The sequence below is a fragment of the Lagenorhynchus albirostris genome, chromosome 5 (genome assembly GCF_949774975.1).
Source record: "Lagenorhynchus albirostris chromosome 5, mLagAlb1.1, whole genome shotgun sequence".
NCBI lineage: Eukaryota > Metazoa > Chordata > Mammalia > Artiodactyla > Delphinidae > Lagenorhynchus > Lagenorhynchus albirostris.
Window position 1 is genome coordinate 66,972,581 of NC_083099.1, and position 21,169 is coordinate 66,993,749.

The 21,169-nt window shown below is 38.4% G+C and overlaps 1 protein-coding gene across 5 annotated transcripts in view; it reads left to right on the top strand.

Annotated features, from left to right (window-relative positions):
* The window catches only part of LPP (LIM domain containing preferred translocation partner in lipoma), a 688,443-nt gene extending 680,623 nt beyond the window's left edge, over positions 1–7,820 (top strand). For 3 of the 5 annotated variants that reach the window (XR_009540714.1, XR_009540715.1, XR_009540717.1), the window contains exons 12-14: positions 632–780; positions 6,251–6,293; positions 6,645–7,820. Coding sequence is in view for 2 of the 5 variants with exons in the window: in XM_060150264.1 (XP_060006247.1) it covers positions 632–760 (129 nt within the window). In the remaining 3 variants the exon portion in view is untranslated. Of the gene's footprint in view, positions 1–631; positions 4,305–6,250; positions 6,436–6,644 lie in introns of those variants that run through there. The other 2 variants (XM_060150264.1, XM_060150263.1) reach the window with 2 other exon arrangements.
* The last annotated feature ends 13,349 nt before the right edge of the window (positions 7,821–21,169 follow it).

Sequence of the window (21,169 nt, forward strand, 5' to 3'; positions counted from 1 at the left end):
CTAAAGAGAAACGGTGTCCTCTCCTCCGTGCTGTATCCTTTAGAAAGTACAGCAGGTCATTTCCCTCTACCCCCTGCCCCCAAACCTTAAGATTTTATTTTCTTTCTAAAGTTGGAATAAGTAAGTAGAGCCCGTTGGTGGCCCTTCTGCTTAGCAGGAGTCACTCTACAACTTAGCTTCTGCCCTGGAGTTACCAGGAGATTCTGTCCCTGCACCTGTATATTACTTTTGAGAGATCCTTAAATTAATGATAAATGGCAAAGATGAATTAATGATTCGGGATCTATTCTTGTTTTATTTTCTCTTGTGCTTGTTCTCGTTGTTTGGGTGAGGGGAGCAAAACTACTAGTTGGGAGCCTAGACCCTCAGGTTCTTCTTTTCCTGTACCTGTATTTCCCATTAAGTGATCTCAGGAGGGTCATTTCACCCTGTTCATATTGATGTCCCCAGTCTCTACTTAAGCTTAATGCAAGGCATACCATGTTACATCCTGCAGAAGGAGTTGAAGGGGCTGGCGGTGTATGAAGAGGAAAGGTAGTAGTTGGCCTCATTACGGAAGCCTTGAATGGAAAGCAAAGGAATTTGTTTCCATTTTCACTGATATCCTTTCCATCTGTCTTCCTTCTTCCAGGATTGTGGTGGTCTCCTGTCTGAAGGAGATAACCAAGGCTGCTACCCTTTGGATGGACACATCCTCTGCAAGACCTGCAACTCTGCCCGCATCAGGGTGTTGACCGCCAAGGCTAGCACTGACCTTTAAATCCAGTCACCTATTTAGCGGTTAGTTGGTGGCGCTGAGAAGCATGAAACACAAGAAAAAAAATATAAGAAGAGAAATAGGAAAAGAGAGGAAAGGCAATTAAGCTATGGGATGGTCTCTACTTCATCCACTATTAACCTTCCTTTAGAAACACATAGAGTATGAGATGTTTTAAAGTTCTCACCAAATACACATTTCACATTTAATCATGTAGGACCTTGATGGGCCTTTGTTCCCAAGGACTTGCACATTTTTGCACGGATTATGCTCCATCCCATTCACTTCTGCATTCCTTTAACTTTTAATCCCTATGTTTGTCTCACTTTTCATCTGGTTGAATGGCTTTTTTTAGTGTGGTATTTGCTGTCACACAGCTTTTCCTGGGTGAGTTTGCCAACTCACAGGTGCTTTTAGGCTTGAAGGCTCCATCCTATCACTTCCACATTGCCAGTGAGCATAAAAGGTAGCCATTCTTTTTCTGTGTATTGAAAAATAGTTCTTTCTGTTGCTCTAAACTAGTCGTGTCCCTTGGGAAAAGAAAATGCACAATTATATGTCAGGCTATAAAGAATTTAAGCTGTAAAGTACATAGGTTAAAAGAAGCCCTCATTGAATTTGCAGCCATCCTAATTCAAAATCTATAATGACCAGTGTTTGGGGCTCATTTGAAAACAGATACTGGTGAGAGAGAACCAAACTTCAATATTTTTCTAAAGAAATTACAGATAGGGTATGCTGGATAAAGCATTTTGGGGTTATATTTGAAAAACTCATTATTACCCCAAAATATTATCTTAAGATTTTCCTTTTCCATGCTACCTGGACATAATAATATGGACAAACTTGGTTTTCTCTAGAATATAACATTTCCAATACTGTTCTTCTTTTCATGCCAGAAATATTGCCTTTTTTTTTTTTTTTAAATATCCAAACACAAGTACCAAAATTGACTTTTTCTCTAGAGGAAAATAGCTATAAAGAGCGGTTTAAAAATTTTTTTTTCCAGGCCCAGGTCCTTTTTGCCTGACAGTTGCAAATCAGGGCACATAAAATTGTGTTAGTTTTGTGTAGTTTACTTTAAAAAGACAGGAAAGCTTGAAAAGATTGTGAAACCACAGTCTCATTATTCTTATAATCCTTCTGCAACTCAAATTACATACTGCAGAAGACATTTTCATATCATCGATGTGACATTTACACCACACTTTCAAAGACAATCACTGAAAAAAAATTGCCTTTTTGAGCTAAAAATATGCAGTCTCTGCCTAGAATCTTTATTCAAACTCTTATTGGGCAGTGAAATGCTTACTTGCCAGCTCCAGGACCGCATATACTTTATTACGTTTTAACATGTTTCTTTTAAGGAAGGACACTTCTTTTAGTAGCAGGTTACTGTTTTGTAAACTAATTAAGTATCTTGGATTAAGATTAGTTAAAACTTTCTTCAAATTTTTCACAAGTATATACTTTTAAATTATGAAGTACTTTAAATATAAACAAAAGTATAAATAATAATATAATGAATCTCTGTGCCACCCAGTTTAAGAAATCAAATATAACAAATATAGCTACATTCCCCTGTATACCCTTCCCTGATTCCACAGATATTTTTTCATGATTAGAAAGTGACAAAGTTTTCTAGTCTGACTTTTGTTTCTAATTTTTAATTTTAACACTCAGAAATGAAAAATTGTGCGTGTTTTGAATTGCAACCCAGACCTCAAGAGTCCCAGTTAAATTTATTTTACTTCAGTAGGAATCATCATAAAGGTGGTTGATTTTTTTTTTTTTTCTGTAAGAAGTTCTTAAGCTTATAGCTCTTCTGAGTTAATCTGTGGCTCATTTGCTTTGGTCCCCAAACGGTTTTGTTTTAGAACCACCACAGTTACAGCTTTTCAAAGGGTCCTTTGACCCTTGACTGTCCTTTCCTTACCTTGCTGCCCTTATCCTTGATCTCACATTTCTCATAATGTGAAATACGAGGGGTCCACTTCGGGCAGCATATGAATTTTAGGATACAGTGGCAACTGTATCTCTGAATTTCTGTCTCCCAAATGAAAGGCCAGACCATGCGGATGATCTCAAAGAATACTGACTATTAGACAATTGAGGTGATAATGATAATATAATCTGCTTGAATTGTTTCAGTAACTTGTTTTCTATGAAATACTTGGGGGGAAATTGTCTTTTGGTCAAAAGCAAAGAGCCCAGTTTATTGAGAGATAGATTTTATCTCTTGAAGTGCAGTCCTATTAGTATGAATTGGATTTTATCTCTTGGAGTGCAGTCCTATGAGTATGAATTTTGCCAAAGGAGGGAGAATTTATGAAATATTTATACTATAAAAATGCAATAACATTCTACTTGTTTGTTACATTTAAGTCCTTAGGTAACTGAATGTTTACATGCAAAAAAAAAAAAAAAAAAGAGAGAGTAATAAAAAAATGCTTTCACAGACCCCTCACTGTGGCATTGCCAGAATACTGCTTGCTTACAATCTTTATAGTGCATTTTATCACATAACCTCAGAGTATCTTTACCAAAGATTTTTAAAGTAAATCTCTTTTTAATATAGACTTATCATACTTTTATAATAATGAATGTGCACACCTACGTATATAGATATTTAGATTTAGATTTTTTTTTTCTTTCACAAGGTATAATAAGGAAAGAATCCTAAAATATTTTATTTCAGGATTTCTTAAATATATGATTTATATTGCTTTCTTATCTTCTCTTAATCATTTGGTGTCAGCAATGCCAAATCACGTTTTACTGTTTTAGCTACATGAAATTTTGCCTATAACAGAGATATAAAGATCTAATACCTTAAGGATTATAATTCTACTGTCTTTTGATATATTGTCTTGATTGTTAATCATTTAAATACATAAGTAATAGAAAAGAATCATAGAGTCTATAAGAGAAAGTTTGTAAAAATATACTGGCTTTAAAAAAAATTGTCAAGAACACAAATATTTGGTAATTTTATGTAACATGAGAGACATGGAAAAGGAAAAAGAAACCCACTGTGTCTTGGGCTCTGCAGACCGTTTCATAGTTAGATTTCTCCATTACCTGGATCTCCAGCTCATGGCAACTCAGTGTGGAGTCTCATCTGCAAATAAATCGGCCTTTAAAACCCAAAAATAAGTCATGTGTCCCAGCAAAGCGCATCAAGACTTTGAGATCCTGAACATGTCTGCAGCTCAAAGATGTGGGTTCTTTTTTCTTTCATTAACAAATTGTTTCTGTAAGAGCAACTTCTCTGATCAAAATTACTACATTGAGTGTATGCTGATTAATACAGTGGAGATATCAACAGTATAATTGTTTTCTCACTATGAAAGATTCTGCAGAGATGTTTGTGATGATGTTTCAAGCATATAACACTCTCAGGTGTTTTATATTTGGGTCCCAGGGGGAAAAGAAGAGCATTTTACCATGGGGCTATAGTAGAGGGTTTATGGAATATAGACAGGACTCTGAAAACACAACTTCCAACAGTTTTCCTAGTTAGTAAAAATCCTATTAATGTGAACCAGCCAGGAGTAACAGTGTTATTTCTATTTGATATGTTTTGGGCTTCTCTTGTCAAATCTGTGTCGGCTGCCCCTTGATCCCTCCATTATCAAGTTTTGCAGGGTGTTGGGGAAGTTATGGCAGCTGCCAGGGAGATCAGGGAAACACTGATGTAACCTCACAGCCTCTCACCATTCCTCTTGGCTTGGAAAGGCTTTTTTTCCATATACATTTCTAGAAATATTGCTATTCTACCTTAGTATTTCACATTTGTAGTTTAAACAAGCGATTGTCCATCTGTTGCCTAGAGCTACAGTACATGTGTGTTATGAATGAAATATGACAGCATGTTCCATACCATGCTTTAGCCATCTGTAGGAAACCAGGAGGCTGGAAAAGATACACCTCTGCAAAATGTGCCTCAAGTTCATTTCCTGAGATCGCTCTTTTGGTGCACTTTCATGGGAGACAATCAGAGAGCAACATGGATCTGTGCCTTATTCTTAAAGAATCTTTACACTACTGTGAATGCTCCACTGAAGAGTCTGTCTCTTAAATAGCCATCCCCAAATCTCCAAGATATACTCATCAAAAAGTCAAAATCCAGAGAAATCTCAACTCTTCATCTTAATGTATTCTAACAGTATTTCTGTTCTCGCCATCTCTTAGAAGTACTTTACAGATTCCTAAATTAGGTAAACATTCTTATGCCACGAGGTGATGTCTTGGGTGTTGTTAGTGACTTAGTGGTCTTACTCTCGTTTTAGTTAGATAATGAAGAAAGACTTCCACTTGAGCCTTTAACACCTATTCAGCATGTCCACTTTTTTTTTAATTGCCACAATTTTTTTTTTTAATTTAATAGTGTACAGAACAAGTTGAGGATCTTGGTTCTGAGTCATTATTATGGTGCAATCATGAACATTTCAGGTCAAGTTATTTCCTTGACAGATAACTTTTCTCATGAAGCTGTTGTTTAGTTCACTTATATTTCAACCTTTAAAAAGTGATCTGATTAAAGCTGTGTGGCGTGGTGAGAGTTCTTCCTCTCCCTCTCTCTCTCTCTCTCTCTCTCTCTCTCTCTCTCTCTCTCCCCCTCTCTCCCCCCTCTCCCTCCCCCCACCCCCACCCCCACCTTGTCTCCCTTCTTATTCCTTCCCATTCCTACTCATTAATGTTATCGTGCTTGGACTTTTCATAAATAAGTTAAATCAATGCATTACAACCCATATGGAATTATGATCATATTAAAGGAAGAATTGTGCCGCAAAATATATGTGTCATCCATCAATTCTTTCTTTAAAAGTGCCTCTTTTTCCAGATTGTGTTTATTCATAAAGTGAGGTGAGATAATAGAGTCTTTCAGTTTTATTTTAATGATTTTTCATCGGGGACTCAGATCACAGAGTTCTTGGCAAATTCCTTTATGACTGGCCTACTTTTCTCAGCTATAGGCAAAGTGATCTTTCTAAGACTAGGTTGAGATTTTTTTTTAATCCACAGCATTTTGACCAACAAAACAATCATATTTTTAAGTGGTGGCATGTTATTTTAGATCAGTGAAACTTGAGAGTTTTCCTTATGGCAGGGGAAAGCTATTATTCTTCTGGAATTTTTACACATATCAGCATTTTTCCCATGACAGTAATATTAAACCCTAATACTTGAATCACAGTATTTTGCAGGGAGTAGGTCAGCAACAGAGTTTTTCCTGAAGCACGGATTACAGACCTGTAGTCTGTTTATAAAAAGCAACCTGAGAAGAACAATCTGGGTCTTTCGGTAAAACATTGTCTTAAAATGAGTCTGAGATTCTTTTGAACTCTGGCTAATACTGATCAAAACATGCCTTCTGTGTCCATTTTTTATAAATTTGTTTAGGAAAAGCTTATAATTCTAGGACTGTATTTCTATTTTGGGTTTCTGCCCTTCTGTTTTCTACAAGTTGATCTTGATTTTCCTTTTTAGGAGGGTCACAGATGAGGAAAGTAAAAGCATAACTAATACATACGTAATTCAATACACAAATGAATTGGCCGAGAATTAATGATAGTCTCAGTGAATGTGTTATTTTGATAAACAGGCAGAGGTTTTGGGGGGTTTTTTTTGTTTGTTTTTAGTTTTTTTTTTTTTTTTTACCTGTCTCCAAGAAGAGAGGGCTTTGGCGGGGAAGGAGGAATTTGAGAGAAGGGGCAGGTCACAATTTAAACAATAAGATTCTTGTACAGTGTAACTCAGAATTTTCATAGGGGTTTTAAGGATTGGCAATTGTAGTTTTTTAAACAAGTAAAATATTTATATTTCCAAGTTTATGAGGTGTTTAAAAATCACTATGGCTAACCATGTATTTTTCCCTTGTCAGGAGAGAATTAAAATGGGAGCTGCTTCTCAGCCCCATGGCATGGCCATAACTACACAAGACTTTTTTTTTTTTTTTTTTTTTGGTACGCGGGCCTCTCACTGTTGTGGCCTCTCCCGTTGCGGAGCACAGGCTCCCGACGCGCGGGCTCAGCGGCCATGGCTCACGGGCCCAGCCGCTCCGCGGCATGTGGGATCTTCCCGGACCTGGGCACGAACCCATGTTCCCTGCGTCGGCAGGCGGACTCTCAACCACTGTGCCACCAGGGAAGCCCACGAGACTTTTATAATACATGTCATTTCATCCCTCTGTGAGAGGGCCATAGCTCGTTCTCTTTGTGACAGATGGCAATGCATATTCTTACGTAGTCTTAGTTAAGCTGTACTACGCCCTAAGCATCTCTGAAGGTTAGAGGTTTCTATTTTCACACATTCAATATTTCATCCCTTCTGATGTACTTACTTGGTGAGCATGGTAAGCAGGCGTTGTTTTGGTCTGTGGGCCTCTTGTTCAAATCCAGTCATCCACGTCCTGTACGGCCCTGCCTAAACAGCCATGCTAGAATTGATTTGTACTGCCTTTTTCCTTTTTAGTTACAAGCACAGAAAACTAACTTTAGCTTACTAAGTTCAAAGAAGAAATATAAAATGGCACATTTTTCCTTCAATATAGAAAGGAAAGACACTTACTCCTTTACCTCTTTTATTTTCCTGGACCCTGTGCAAAAAGTTGTAGACTCTACAATTTTGTTATCCAACATGCGTGGGGCTTATTTTGTGGGAAGTTGTGTGGAAGATGCATTTTATTAAACTCATTGACTTTTCTCCCGTGAAGTTACAAAAAAAAAAAAAAATTACTAAAATCTTCGCCCTTTATTCCTGATTGTTACTTAATTTACAGCAGTTTCTAACCACACTAATAAATATCTCTTATCCTAGCCCTTGTTATAAGCACAGATTTTGTAGGATTCTACAAGCAAAATGTTATGTATACCAGAAAGATGAGGGAAACCGATAGCTAATTCTTTTGTAATACCTTAAGATGGTTACATTAATCCTTCCCTACTGTGTGCTTGCTACTTCTTCCAGGATACTTATTCACTTATGGGCAAGAGAAAACATCATGCATCTAACTCTGTTAGACATTTACCTAATAGGCCCAAATAGAAGTCTTTATTAAATGACCCACAAATGCAATCAACTTGGTACTGAACATAGCTTCTAAATTCAGTGTTCAACCCCAGGAATAGAATGATCTACCAAGACTGAGACAGGTTTCATTATGTCATCTTGTGTTCTACCCCAGTGTAGAGGGCTATAGCTGACCCCAAGCCCCAGTGCTGTTCCTAGACAAATCATGCGTCCTTTAAGGGTCTGAATCTCCCGTTATTTTCCTGACAAGTCCCCATTTCACATCTTCTTAGAGCTGGCTAGTATGTAGTAGTATTCATGGCAGTCCCTTCTACCATTGGGGCAGCTTTTTTCTACAAAAGTTCTTCCGTGTTAAACAAAACTCTGGCTCTGGAGCTATGCACAAGAAGTCTAATGTCTAAATTGTTGCCTCTAGGTCAGATGTCACTGACTCTTTCAACTTTTCCTCATTGATTGACATGGTATCAAGTCCAATCACCCTCTTGCTTCTCCTTTGAACAGTTGGACCCAACAATATTTTCTAATTTTGTTTCAATCTACTTGGTGAAATGGGGCCAGCACTTTGGGGTCAGGCTAGGTAAAAACACTTTCTTCAGGGTTGAAAGTAAGTGGAATTGGAAGCATCCAAAGGAAACTGATATTCGATGTGGAAACTTCCCCCAAGGACTCAGACCCAGGAGAGTGAAAGCTTGATGAGGATAGATCTCCCATGTGTGCAAAACAGCCCTCTTACACTATGTCCTTTACTGTTTTTGTTGTTACCAAAAAGTCAAAGGAGGAAGTGAGCTAGTTAGTATATATGTCATCCATAAGACTCCCACTTCTTGGTCAATGTTCATGAATTCTCTTCAGCCCTTTCCCTTTGTTCTTGTCTTCTCAAGAATAAGACATTTCTTGTCCACGTTCCCATACTGAATACACAAAAAGAGTCCTGGGCTCTTTATCGGTTCCACATAAATATTTCTGGCTGGTTGGCTTTTGAGGCTTGCTTTCATTCTTCTGGGCTCAAATGTTAGTACCTATAGATGTTGCACTCTAGACCAAGTGAGCAGCTTCCCTACTTGATCAGTTAAGAACTACCCTTAGGAGTCCGTGTTTTCTCTATCCTTTTGTCTTTCTAACATCTTTACCCCTTACTCATCTCCTCAATGTAATAATCACTTTAAGGGAATCAGCCCCTAAGTAACTCTGATTGAAGCTAACTGCAGTAAAATCAAATAGGTTCAGTCTGCACTCCACAGGAAGGAATATAGCTTCAGGAAAAGTAATTCTCCCCATTGGTATCAGTAAGGCTTCATGGAAGAGTGAACTTTGTTAAGGAATCTTGGTTCATTGGCTTGATTTAGAAGTTTAGAGAAGAATACTGACGGCACCAGAAACAAAAGGAGAGCATAGGTTATGTTCAGAGAAGACCTTCTGCTTTAAGGATCACAGATTCCGGAATGTCCTTCACAGGAGAAAACGCTTCCAGATACTCAAGGTCGGTGAGAAGGGAAAAGCATAGAGCAAGATTGATTCAATTTGCTTTTTCATCTCTATGTAAACGTAAGATGGGATAAGTTGTCAAATTATAATCCAACCCATACAGTATCAACAGGAATGTATTTTGATAACATACAAAATGCACATTTGCATTGGCTCATAGCTCTGTACTCCACTCTTGCACCAAACACCCCTATCTTTTGAGCCCACAAGGCAATGAGCAGGACACCTCTATTTTCCCATTACTTCTAGGTCCACAGTTGGAAAGGACTCCACATTCATCTATTCCACTTGGTGTTAAAATTCCCTTATAGATTTCTTGCTAAGTGATAATCCAGACTCTGCTTAGCATCACCTGCATCAAGGAGCTCATTACTTCTTAAGCTCTTCCATTTCCTCCATCATGCTTTGTTCCAAGCTCCCAGAAACAGCCTTTGGGGCTTAGGTGCTCCTTGGTGCCACACAAAATTCATCTTTAGTACATAATAAAGTGTCGCTTCCTCCCTCTGTTTTCCTTCCAAACATATTTTGCTTTTGGCAACACATTACTTTACAAAAAATAAACTTTGATTTTTTTTTTAGCTGAAGATTATAAAAACCTTTAAACATCCTTAGAAATAGTCTGAAGGGTTTTCTGAGGGTGAGGTTTCAGAGTATGGGTTTGGGGTTGCTGTTTTTACTTTCTTATTCAAAAGACAAACTGTTCTGACCGTTGTTCTATAGCTTCATGCCTTCCGCCAGTAACTAACCCATGAAACCCTCCCCTGTTATTCATTCTGCTGATAATGACCTTAAAATGTTGGGAAATGTCAGCGTGCGATCTCCACTTCTAACAAGGAAAACGTCAAAAGCAGAAAATACTGGTTCTATTGAAATGCATCACCTCTGGCCAGTTGTCCTTTGCGAAAGGAAGGAGGTTACATTATGTCATGGTTTTACAAAGAAACGTATACATTCTTTCCATATTGTCCCGAGTTACTATTTAGTGTCAATACCATTCCTTGGTCTTCGGGAGGACAAGGCTTGCAGCCCTTCCACCCCAGCCTTAAATTCCAGAGTCCTATCGGCAGAACCTGTCATCAGGCTCCTGGGCAGGACTCGGAGGTGGCTTTCTGAGCTCTGAAATAATAATTCCTAAGAGAGCTTACAAACTGCTTTGACACATAAAACAGCCCTGGGAGGAAGGTTATTAATAGCCCTATCCTAGAAGAGAAAGCTGAGGCTCAGAATTGTTAAGTGACTTGCCAAAAGTGATAGAGCTGGTAAGTGGTAGATTTGGGGACATACCCAGGTCCAGTGATCTCTCCAGTGGCCGCTCTCAGGGCACAAAATACCTCAGAGCACGCTGTATGCTTCTCACAGACCACCGTGCCCCCTGTTTGAGGGCATCCAAGGAAATTCACATAGGTTACTCAGCTATCAGGTGGCAGAGCCCTGTGTGTACTGTGGTGTTTGAGATCATTTAGAGCTTGCATGCATTTTCTGTGTCATCTTGTGGGAAACTACTAGGTATTCTGATTGGCAGTGTGATGGAGCCAGTGAGAAAGGGCCACCGCTAAGAACAAACACTGTGGCACTGAAGTACACTGCAGCAAATTTCCCCAGAGACCGTGGTTTACTTTACATTAACTGAAAAACTCTCTGGAACTGTGAGGTTCCATTTATCAACCAAGACCATGTCATTTAGAATCCAGTGGCGTGCAGAAAGAAGTGACTTGACCCTTAGGACGATTCTCCTGTGGGCTACGATTTATACCCCACAGAGGCAGGAACTGCTGTAGGTAAACAGTGCATATTCTTCTCTCAGTTCACATTTATCGAGGCCCACCGAGTATATGTCACAGCATCAGGCATTTCCGAGCCAGCCAACCGACCTTGACCTTGAAATGTCTGTGAACAAATGCTATGGGATTGACTGCCGTTCTGCGACTTGGCTTTTGCTACTTGATAGCCTGGGCTTATACCCCGCTGTGGTCGTTTTGTGATTTGTGTGTGCTTATCATGAGGCGTTTGGTGCTCTGTTGTTTCCAGCCTACGTACGTGCGTGTATATTCTAGAACCTGCTCTACGTGGCATTTCAACAACTGGGCATGCCTTCTCTTGAGCTGCATCCCTCAGGAAGCTGTGCCTTTTGATGTGTGCTCTTGGGTTTTTAGTTCCTCCCATTTCTCATTATAGTTGTTTGGCTTTAAGTTAAAATCTGTCCACTGATTGAAAAATATCTTTCTTCATCTGAGTTAAATCTACTGCAGGGAACCTTTAAAATGAGCTTATCTAATAAGCTTTCTAGGCATTTTCCCTCCCTAGAGTCTTCCATCCATCAAGCTGGTCTCATCATCCCTCTGCTGAATTCCCCGGGATTAATGAGGGCCAAGTTAAATAACAAACGGCCTCTCACCCCTTTCCAGTCTTCACACCTGGGAAATACAGGCGGGGCCGGCGGGGCCAGCAGCCGAGTCTCCTTGGCTGACATGTCAATTTAGACCCTGGAAAGGTGGCTGATCTTGCCGTGAGGTTTGATTAATGTGATGACGGATAGAGTGGAAAGTGATTTCTCGTAGAATAACAGGTATAACCCCCACTACAGGAGTGGAGTAGCAGAAGCAGCATTCTGAGAACTTATCAGAATTATCTGGGTGAGTACGCCTGAGCCGAGACTCACTTGGGTAGAAACTGTGGTGTCTTATTAGAGGGAATAAAAGGACAGTGAAGCTGTGAATATGAAAAAGCAGCCCTTTAAAAAAATCAAGGGAGCCACAAGCTCTGATTTATCTTTACATAATGTAAAGGAAATTATGGATGCATTTTTTTCTTCCTCCACTGTACACGATATTACCCCCCATGCTCAGGGAAAATACAATTGTGTTGTCCTCCAAACAGTGCACGTGCTTGCACACAGGCGCACACTCTCTCTCTTACACACACACGCGCACACACACACACGCGCACACACACACGCAGACATCTTCCAAGAAGGCTGATCCTTCAAAAAGGAAATCTTATTTTAAAACACTTGGATTTTTCAGGCCAAGAAACTAATAATTCCTAGACCTGACCCATTTTAGTGACTGCTAAAAAAGAAAAGGAGAAGCTATTTAAATTTTGTACGCATCCATTTATCTCTTAAAATATGCCGAAGCACTTTGAGGTGAGGGTGGAGACTAAGGTATTTATCTCTGCTGCTTGAGGCTCTCTTTAGATTTCTACCTGTTGGGAAAAGGGTAAGAACCATTCTTGGGCGATTATTATTTGATGCATTTGTGTTGCCACCTTGTACGGTGCCTGCTTTGCTTCCTACCGAGGCATAAGAATGAGTTGCTTTTTTGACTCCTTTTCCCCCATCACGAGGGAGTAAATATTAAAGCCTGAATGTCTTCCCTCACCAAATTATTTCAGTCCATTTCCGAGCTAGTTTAGAAAGTGCACAAAGGGAAGAGCTAGCTTCTCCTGGATATATGTCTCCATTTTTCTTCTTTCTTGGGAGACAAATATAAAGGGAAAAAATCCAGTTTCTTTTCATCTCTCTTTCTCTTTGGGTGACAGTTGATGATCACTTAGTGATTATAAACCAGAAGTAGGTGAATAGCTTAGCCAGGTTATGATGTATCTGCCAACATGCTTCATTCCTTCAAACACAGACTTTGAGAGGAAAAGGGATTTTATCATTTAAATGCCAACAATAGGAATGGCCTCATATTTGAACTTTCAAACAGTAAAAGGTGAGTTGATATTTGGGCAGTGTTTGCATTTCACTCACCCTATGTGCCTTCTGCTTTTAGTTTTTAGATGAATGTCATTACATTAACATTTCAGGGCAAAATTGCCAAAAAGTGTTAAAGTGCCTTGGACCTTCCTCACTGGGTAGCAAGTTGAAACTGGGATAAACCGTACCAGCCTTCTTACTTAACTGAAATATCTGAACTGAGGTGTATCCTTGATGAAAGAGATTTAGGACCCTGGAAACTAAATCTTGTCACCCACCATTAGCTTCTATTTAACTAGTTGCAAAATCATTTTTAAATGACTTTCTTCCTTTTAGTACCCATTTTTTTTTCTCTTGGGAAAGCTGATGAGCAAATTATCCAAGAATTATTTCTTATTAAACAAAGTCAGAATATTTCCCCCCCAAAAATCTGAAGTAGTCCTCATTAATTTTCAGGAGACACATGAAAAAGCAAATAGAATTAAAGATGGCATCGATTGTCTGATTATTTAGCATGAATAAAGTTATGTGATTTAATGTGCCTTCAGTGAAAATTTAAACTAAATGCAAAACGTTCACAGCAGGATGCAGTATTGAACTTTTGCCTTGGTGTCTATGCAATTAATTACTTCTTTTGTTTTGTTTTGCCTTTTAAACTTTACCTTTATCATTCTTTATCATTAGTTAAACAGATTTGGGGCTGTCTCTTTCTCTACTGGGAATATGTGCAATTATGAGATGCACCCCCCCAAAAAAGGAAGGGAAAAGAAAGAATTTTCGGGTTGCAAATCTGTGCCATGAAGTAGACGTGACATGAAGATGCAGAGCCGGAGGATAGTAATTTTCTCTGAGCCGTACACACCAGCTTTTATTTCATGGCTTTGTCACAGGCTTTTCTCCTTCTGTGCTGTCACCTTTGAGAAAAACGATTGCACCTTCTCCAAGTCTGCCTTTTAACAGCTACAGTTGAGTTGGCAAGACTTCCCCAGCTCTGAATATAGCCATTTGCCAACTCCGGCCTCTTTGCGAGACTGACTCAAATCTGTGATCTTCTGTTCAGCATACACATCAGCAAAGTGAGAAGATGAGCACTAAATATAGGCTCTGTTAACTTTACTTTTAGATTTACTGCCTTCAAAAAAGTGCCTATTCTGAGAAACATAGACGTTATTCCTACATATGTATGTACACACGGTACCCAGAGTCATACCGTGCAGCCTTCAAAAACATACCATCGAAAGGAGTAGGTGCTAAGATAAGGAAACCTTGCCAAATGAAAGTCCCTCGTTTCCAATATCCCCTCCCAAGTGGCACCGTGAAACAGGCTGCAAGCACATTCCCTGAGCATTCCTTGCTGATACAGCCACTTTATATTTTTATCCTACTGGGTGGTGGCATGTTGCTGAGGTTTCCTGTATCTACTTCAAGGGAATATATTATGCTTTATGGAATTGGAACATTTAGTCAGGAAAAAAAAATGTTTAAGGGAATTAATGAGCCAGGGTCTGTATTAGGATATGTGTCGTATGTGTGTTTTATAAACTGAGCATTGGTGAGCTTAGAATGTCAGCACGTTGCTTCTCCTTTTATCTCTCAGGCTAACATCAGTGAAAACTAAAGAAAAGTCTTGGCTCTGAGAATTGGAGGCTCAGGGGGCCAAAGGCCCTTGCCAGATCCTTAGAGCATCTTTACTTTGACTCCTAAAAATAGTAGCCCCTGTTATTTAATGGCTTTTGTTCCCATGGTTCTGTCACTGACATTGTAGCTGTAGATACTGTCGACGGAGCGGCGGCTCGGCCTAGAAAGTTGGATTCTTACCCAGGTGTGGCAGTAGGAGAGGCTGTGGACAAATAGGAAGAGGTAGACTATGCACGATTTTAGGAAAAGGGTTGAAGGGAGGACGTGCTTCCAAAAAAGATCTTTCTCAATGTGTCGTCTGACTCAACCAGCTGGCAAATTACACTTGCCAAGTCGCTCTCTTCCCAAGTCAGTTGGCTCCACATTCACTTGATTCTGCCTCTGCTTTGGGAAGGCAGGATACCTCCATTTAGCCTTTCCCCAAGGAAGCTCTTGGCATCCTCTTGGTCACAAAGTTGTCTCCTATGCCACCTAGTTTCACCAAATGGAAGTAAAGGGGGACAAGCAATAGAAGATGCTTCCCATGCCCTTGAAGTCAGCCACCATTCTGCTTTCTATCTAGGGGGCTCCACTACTTAAACTAGGGAGGAGGGCGGAACGGATCATGGTTTCATAATTTCCAGAGTGTGGACCACCCTTCCTTAGTTATCATTTTGTGAGACCCCTTGTCTTCTTGGAGAAAGTGATACTCTTCACTAAAACCGTCTACTCTTCCTGGTGATTTTCTTGTTCTGTTTTTACTTTATTCAGTTTCAACACTAGTCATTTTCTTTTTTATAGAGAATCAGATGTTAGTACTAGATAAGAGTTCAATCTCTGTGTGATGTCAAAAGGGGCATTGGGATACTACAGAGTTTTTCCTCCTTGGAAACAAGATGGACTGGGAAAGAGACAGCATGGCTTTGCTCCAGGTTTCCATCTGATTGTGACTATGAGAGAGTTTTATGTAATGTTAAATGGTATTTACAAGTAGACAGATCAAGGGAAAAGGGGGAGAAACCAGGTTTTCTCTGTGCTAAATGTGTCGAAGAACAAGAACTTCTTACTAACTAAATACAATCATAGACCCATCGTGATCAGCTGCGAGTCTGAATAACATTCTCTGTCTTAGGGAAAGCCACACACACACACACACACACACACACACACACACACACACACACACACACAATGTATAGGGAATATGCCTTTTTTCACATGTATGATACAGAGCCATGGTATTCCCAAAATACAGATTTCTCTTTTTTATTCTTAGCAAATTGCATCTCTCCACTACATCATGAACCATCACTGACATATCCAAAATAGCCCTCGTGGTTCCTTATGAAAATAAGAGAATAAAACCTGTTATAAGCAAGTGATTTGGGTTATTTTCTTTTGTTTTTATACATTACCAACTATATTAAATCATGTTTCTATTTACCTTCTATCAATTTTTTCCTATCAATTATGTTTTTCCAATGCTCTATAAGAATAAATACGAAAATCATATTCCTTTTTTTTCTGTAAAAGAATTGCAACTACTTTATTATATTTAGAAATCCAATAAAGTTATTACATTTACTTGCCTGTGTGTGGAATTCTTTTTGAGTTGGATAATCCCTGTCTCCTTTCTTCTAACCTCTTTTACTGTGATTCATTTTTTTACATCATTTGCTTTCCATATGGTCCTCTGAGAAAGGGAACGTCCCTCAAAGCAAATATGATGCCAACAAGAGAATGAAGGCACCCACTCTTCTCCACTGTTAGCACAGAAGATCTTAAGGTTAGATATGTTCAGGAATGACTTGACCACTTTGTCTTAAACTTTCAAGTAAAGAACTTTCCCCTTTTAAAGTTGGATCCAAATAAATCAGTTCCTGGGGTGGGGGTCGGCAAATGGAGAGTTCTCCACTCACATCACTGACGGCTGGCTGACTTTTCACACTTTTATTCCACCTGTTTTATGCATACTTTTCCAATGCTGAGAATCTACTCTGTGCTAGGCTCCTTGAGGGATACAGATATAAATCAGACATAAGTCCTGCTTTCAAGAAGTCTCTAGAAAAGCTGACAAACAACCATGGTAAGAAGACAGGAAGAATCAGACACTTGGGAGAGTACAAGTCAGCATTTTCAAAACTTTTCATTATTTATCACATCATTTTTAATAGCTCTGTGATCTGGAAGAATATTTGCCCACACTTTATAGATGAATATGCTAAGAATGTGAGAAATAAAGTTAAGAATCCCAGATCACCATTCGTTCACTGAACACTCATTTTTAACTTTTTAAACAGATCTACAAGAGAACCCAGTACCCTGACCCCTAGTCCAGTCTAAAATGTAAGAGTGACTAGAACTAGAGGGTACATGAAACTCCTTCCCACTTAGGCTTTGGGTTTTATCTCTCCAACCTCATGTTTCAGCCTACTAATGCTGAGGGGTCTGAGAGCTCTGCAAGAGGCCGCCATTTTCAAAGGCACCAGACACAAGGTGTGTCTTTGAATTAACAAATGGTAGATACATCACTGGGGCTCGGCGTATTCGTAACTTCTTGCCAGAAAGCTGTAAACAGAGAAGGGCATGTAACACGTAAACTTGCCTTTCCTTTCCCTATTTTCCTCAAATTACTCACTGTATGTTCTTTGGCCCCCTTCTGCTTTGTGTTTTAACACTGCACCTATATTTATTTGCCCCTATTCATCAAATGTGAGAGCTAGAAAGGGCAAATAGAGAGCATGTTCTCTGATTTTGTGAGGAAATACTAGGTCCCAGAGAGAGGAAAGAATTTACCTAAGGTCACAATGTAATTTAATTACAAGGCTGGATCTTGTGTCCTGGCCTGACCCCGAGTCCTGTGCTATCATACTGACAGTTTTAATAATGTGGAAGAGAGTAGAAAAAGAGTTTTATATATAATCTCCATTTCTAGGAAGAAGAAAGACAATTAAAAAATGAACAAAAACTGAGAGGGCTTAATGTCCATAGAGCGTAACTCAAAAAATTTCTAAAAGACATATTTCAGGAAGAAAGAAAATAAACCAGGAAGGAATATCAGTGATGCACAAGGAATGGTGAGCAGAGAGAATGGCAATCATATAGTTCAATCTCAACCTGAGTTTATCTCAAGAATATAGGAATAGTCGAGCATTAGAAAATCTATTAATGTGATTCACCACTTTCACAGAACAAAATAGTAGTGTTACGATCATAATATCTCAATAGATGCAGGAAAAGAATGTAATACAATGAAACATTCATAATAAAGAACAACCCCTTAGCAAACTAAGAGTAGAAAGAAACTTCCTCGAGTAAAGTCTATCTATGCAAAAATCACCACAAATGGTGAAACATGAGAAGTAGTTATTTTAAATGATAAAAGAGGATACCCACTATCAACACTTCTATTCAACTTTGTACTGAAGATTCTGACCAGTACAGTTATAATCAAAACATGAATAAAAGATATAAAGAATAGAATGTAAGAAACCAAAGTGCCATTATTCATAGATGGTATAACTACAGAAAACTATATATAGAAACCCAAAATAATATATAAATAATTAACATTAAACAGATTTATAGATAGAGCATACTGGTGATTGCAAGAGGGGAGGAGAGTGGATGTTGGGTGAAATAGATGAAGGGGATTAAAAGGTACAAACTTCCAATTATAAAATAAATGTCACAGGGATGTAATGTACAGCATAAAGAACATAGTATAACAGTAATAATTTTGTATGGTGACAGATGGTTACTAGACTTATCGTGGTAATCATCTCTTAATGTATTTGGTTGTCAAATCAGTATGCTATACACATAACAGTTTGCTAGATATAACATTAATATACCAAAACTGCATTCTATTTCTGTGCAATAGCCACAAAGAGTTTGATTATGTATTTTTGATAATGTATTTTTGAATAAACCATATATAATAGTGACCAAAAATGTAAAGTACACTAGAATATCCTTTTTAAAATATAAAATACCTAAATGAAGAAAATCATAAAACTTTATTGAAAGACATTAAAGTAGATCTAAATAAGTGGAAAGATATACCATCTTCAAAGACAGGAAAATAATATCATAAAAATGTAAATTCTCCCTAAATTGATTCATAGATTTAATGGAATGCTAATCCAAGTCCCAGCAGAATTTGTATGGACTTTAGCAAGCTGAGTCTAAAATTTACTCAGAAAACCAAATGCCAAATACCCAAAAAATTTTTAAAGAACAAGAAAAGGTAATTTTCTTTACCAGATAAAACTTTCTAAGCTATAGTAATTAAGGCAATGTATTATTTGTATAAGAAAAAGACATGTATAATCTAAATGGACCACAGCTGAGAATCCTAAAACAAAACCATCCATTTATGGTAACTTAATCTTTGACATGAATGATATTTCAGATCACTGTGGCAAGGGTAGATGCTGAGATAATTGGTTTTCCATGTGGAAAAAAATAACATCCAAAGCCTACCTCATGTATACAAAACTTTAAGACCCGCTAAAAAGAATCTTTATGTTACAAAGAATTATTAAACAAAATAAAAAACATTAAAGCTGTAAATAAAATAATAATTTAAACCCCATTAAAATTAAGAAATGCAGTTAATCAAAAGACCCATAATAGCTTCAAGCTAGGAAAAGCTATTTGCCAGACATAAAAATAGCAAAGGATTACTATCCAGAATATACAAAGAATTCTTAAGAAAAAAGAATTCAATAGAAAAATGGGGACAAGAACAGTCATTTTATGGAGAAGGAAATACAAATGGCCAATTGACATATGAAAAACACTTATGTTAGTCATTAGGGAAATGCAAATGAAAACCAATATGTTATCATTTGTTATAAGATATAAGTTATCTGGTGGTATCATATATCACCAGATCAGCAAAAATTTAAAAGGCTGATGATGTCAAATATTGGCGATGACATGGAGCAATGGATATTTATATACAATATTGGTGGGAGTATAAATTGCTAAAATCACTTTGGAAAATAAGATGTGGAAATCCCATGACCAACAGTGCTGCTCTAGCCCATGTAACCCAAAGGCATGTACAAAGACATACGGAGCTGTACTGTTTGTAATGGCAGAAAGGTGAAGATAAGACAAGTGTCCTTCCAAGGAGAATTGGTAAGTAAACAACAGTATATTTCTGCAATAGAATGATGCATAACACTGAAAACTAATTATCTATAATTGAATAAATCAATGTGGTCAATTCTCAGAAACAATGTTAGAGGAAAACATTCATAAACAAATAGATATATTGTTTATAGGAAATTTTAAAACAAGAAAACATTATGTTGTGGAGTTAGGATAAAAGGAGGGAGATGTGATTGGTGAAAAACATGGCATAAGGGATCTTCAGTGCTGTTATTAATATTAGATTTCTTTAGTTGGATTGTGGGTTCATAGGCCTTCATTTTATTATTATACATTATAATATGTGTTATATACCTATCATATATTTCATAATATAATAGTTAAGAGAGAAAGAAAAGGAAGAAATGCTTTTTTTTTTTGGCTGTGCTGTACAACTTGTGGGATGTTAGTTCCCCCACCAGGAATCAAACCCAGGCCTTCATCAGTGAAAGCATGTAGTCCTAACCACTGGACCACCAGGGAATTCCAAAAGAAATGCTTTCTGATAACTCTTTTTTCCACTCCAGTGCAGAGTCAAGTGCTCAATACATCCTTAATGACCTTAAGGCTGCCTTAGAAGAAGGCTAAGCACTTTTCAGCACTTTTCATATAAAATCCTACAAGTAACTTCTTTAGTAAATGTAGATGCAGATGAATGGAAAATGGGGAGCAAAGCTCTCAGCGTGGGCCATGCAATTATAGAACACTTCCCCTCTCCCTCCCCACACTTCTCTGCCCCTGGCATCTTCTATAAAGACTTTTCTTCCATGAAGCCTTCACTACTTTCTTTACTGAAACTGACTACTTCCCTCTTCTGGATTACCATTCCAGTGCAAACTAGCATACCACCATTCCTCAGTTATGTACATGTCTGCATACCCAAACGATTTCCGTGATTTTTCTGGGAAGGAAATGATCTTGTTAATTTAGTTGCCCTCAAAGTATCTAGCACAGCCTGGCACATTACAGACCCTAAATAAATTCTTATCCCATTGAATTAAATTGATCCTCTTTCAGTTTCACCCCAGATTCAGGTCCAAAGCAAAGCGTTTTACCTCTTTCTAACTCGGCTATTACAGTCAGGAGGTAAATAAAATATTCATTACTTCCCTATGATGTTGTAAAACTAACGGTGGTAGCGAATTCTGCATGAAGTATCACAAGTAAGATTCCTAAATCCAGGTCTGAGAGCTTCCTCCCTCCCAACTCTCTTATGAAGGGAATGAGCCAGATAAATAGGTAAAAAGGAAGAAACACGGGTTTCCTGGTGGTGCAGTGGTTGAGAGTCCGCCTGCCGATGCAGAGGACACAGGTTCATGCCCCGGTCCGGGAAGATCCCACATGCCGCGGAGCGGCTGGGCCCGTGAGCCATGGCCACTGAGCCTGCGCGTCCGGAGCCTGTGCTCCGCAACGGG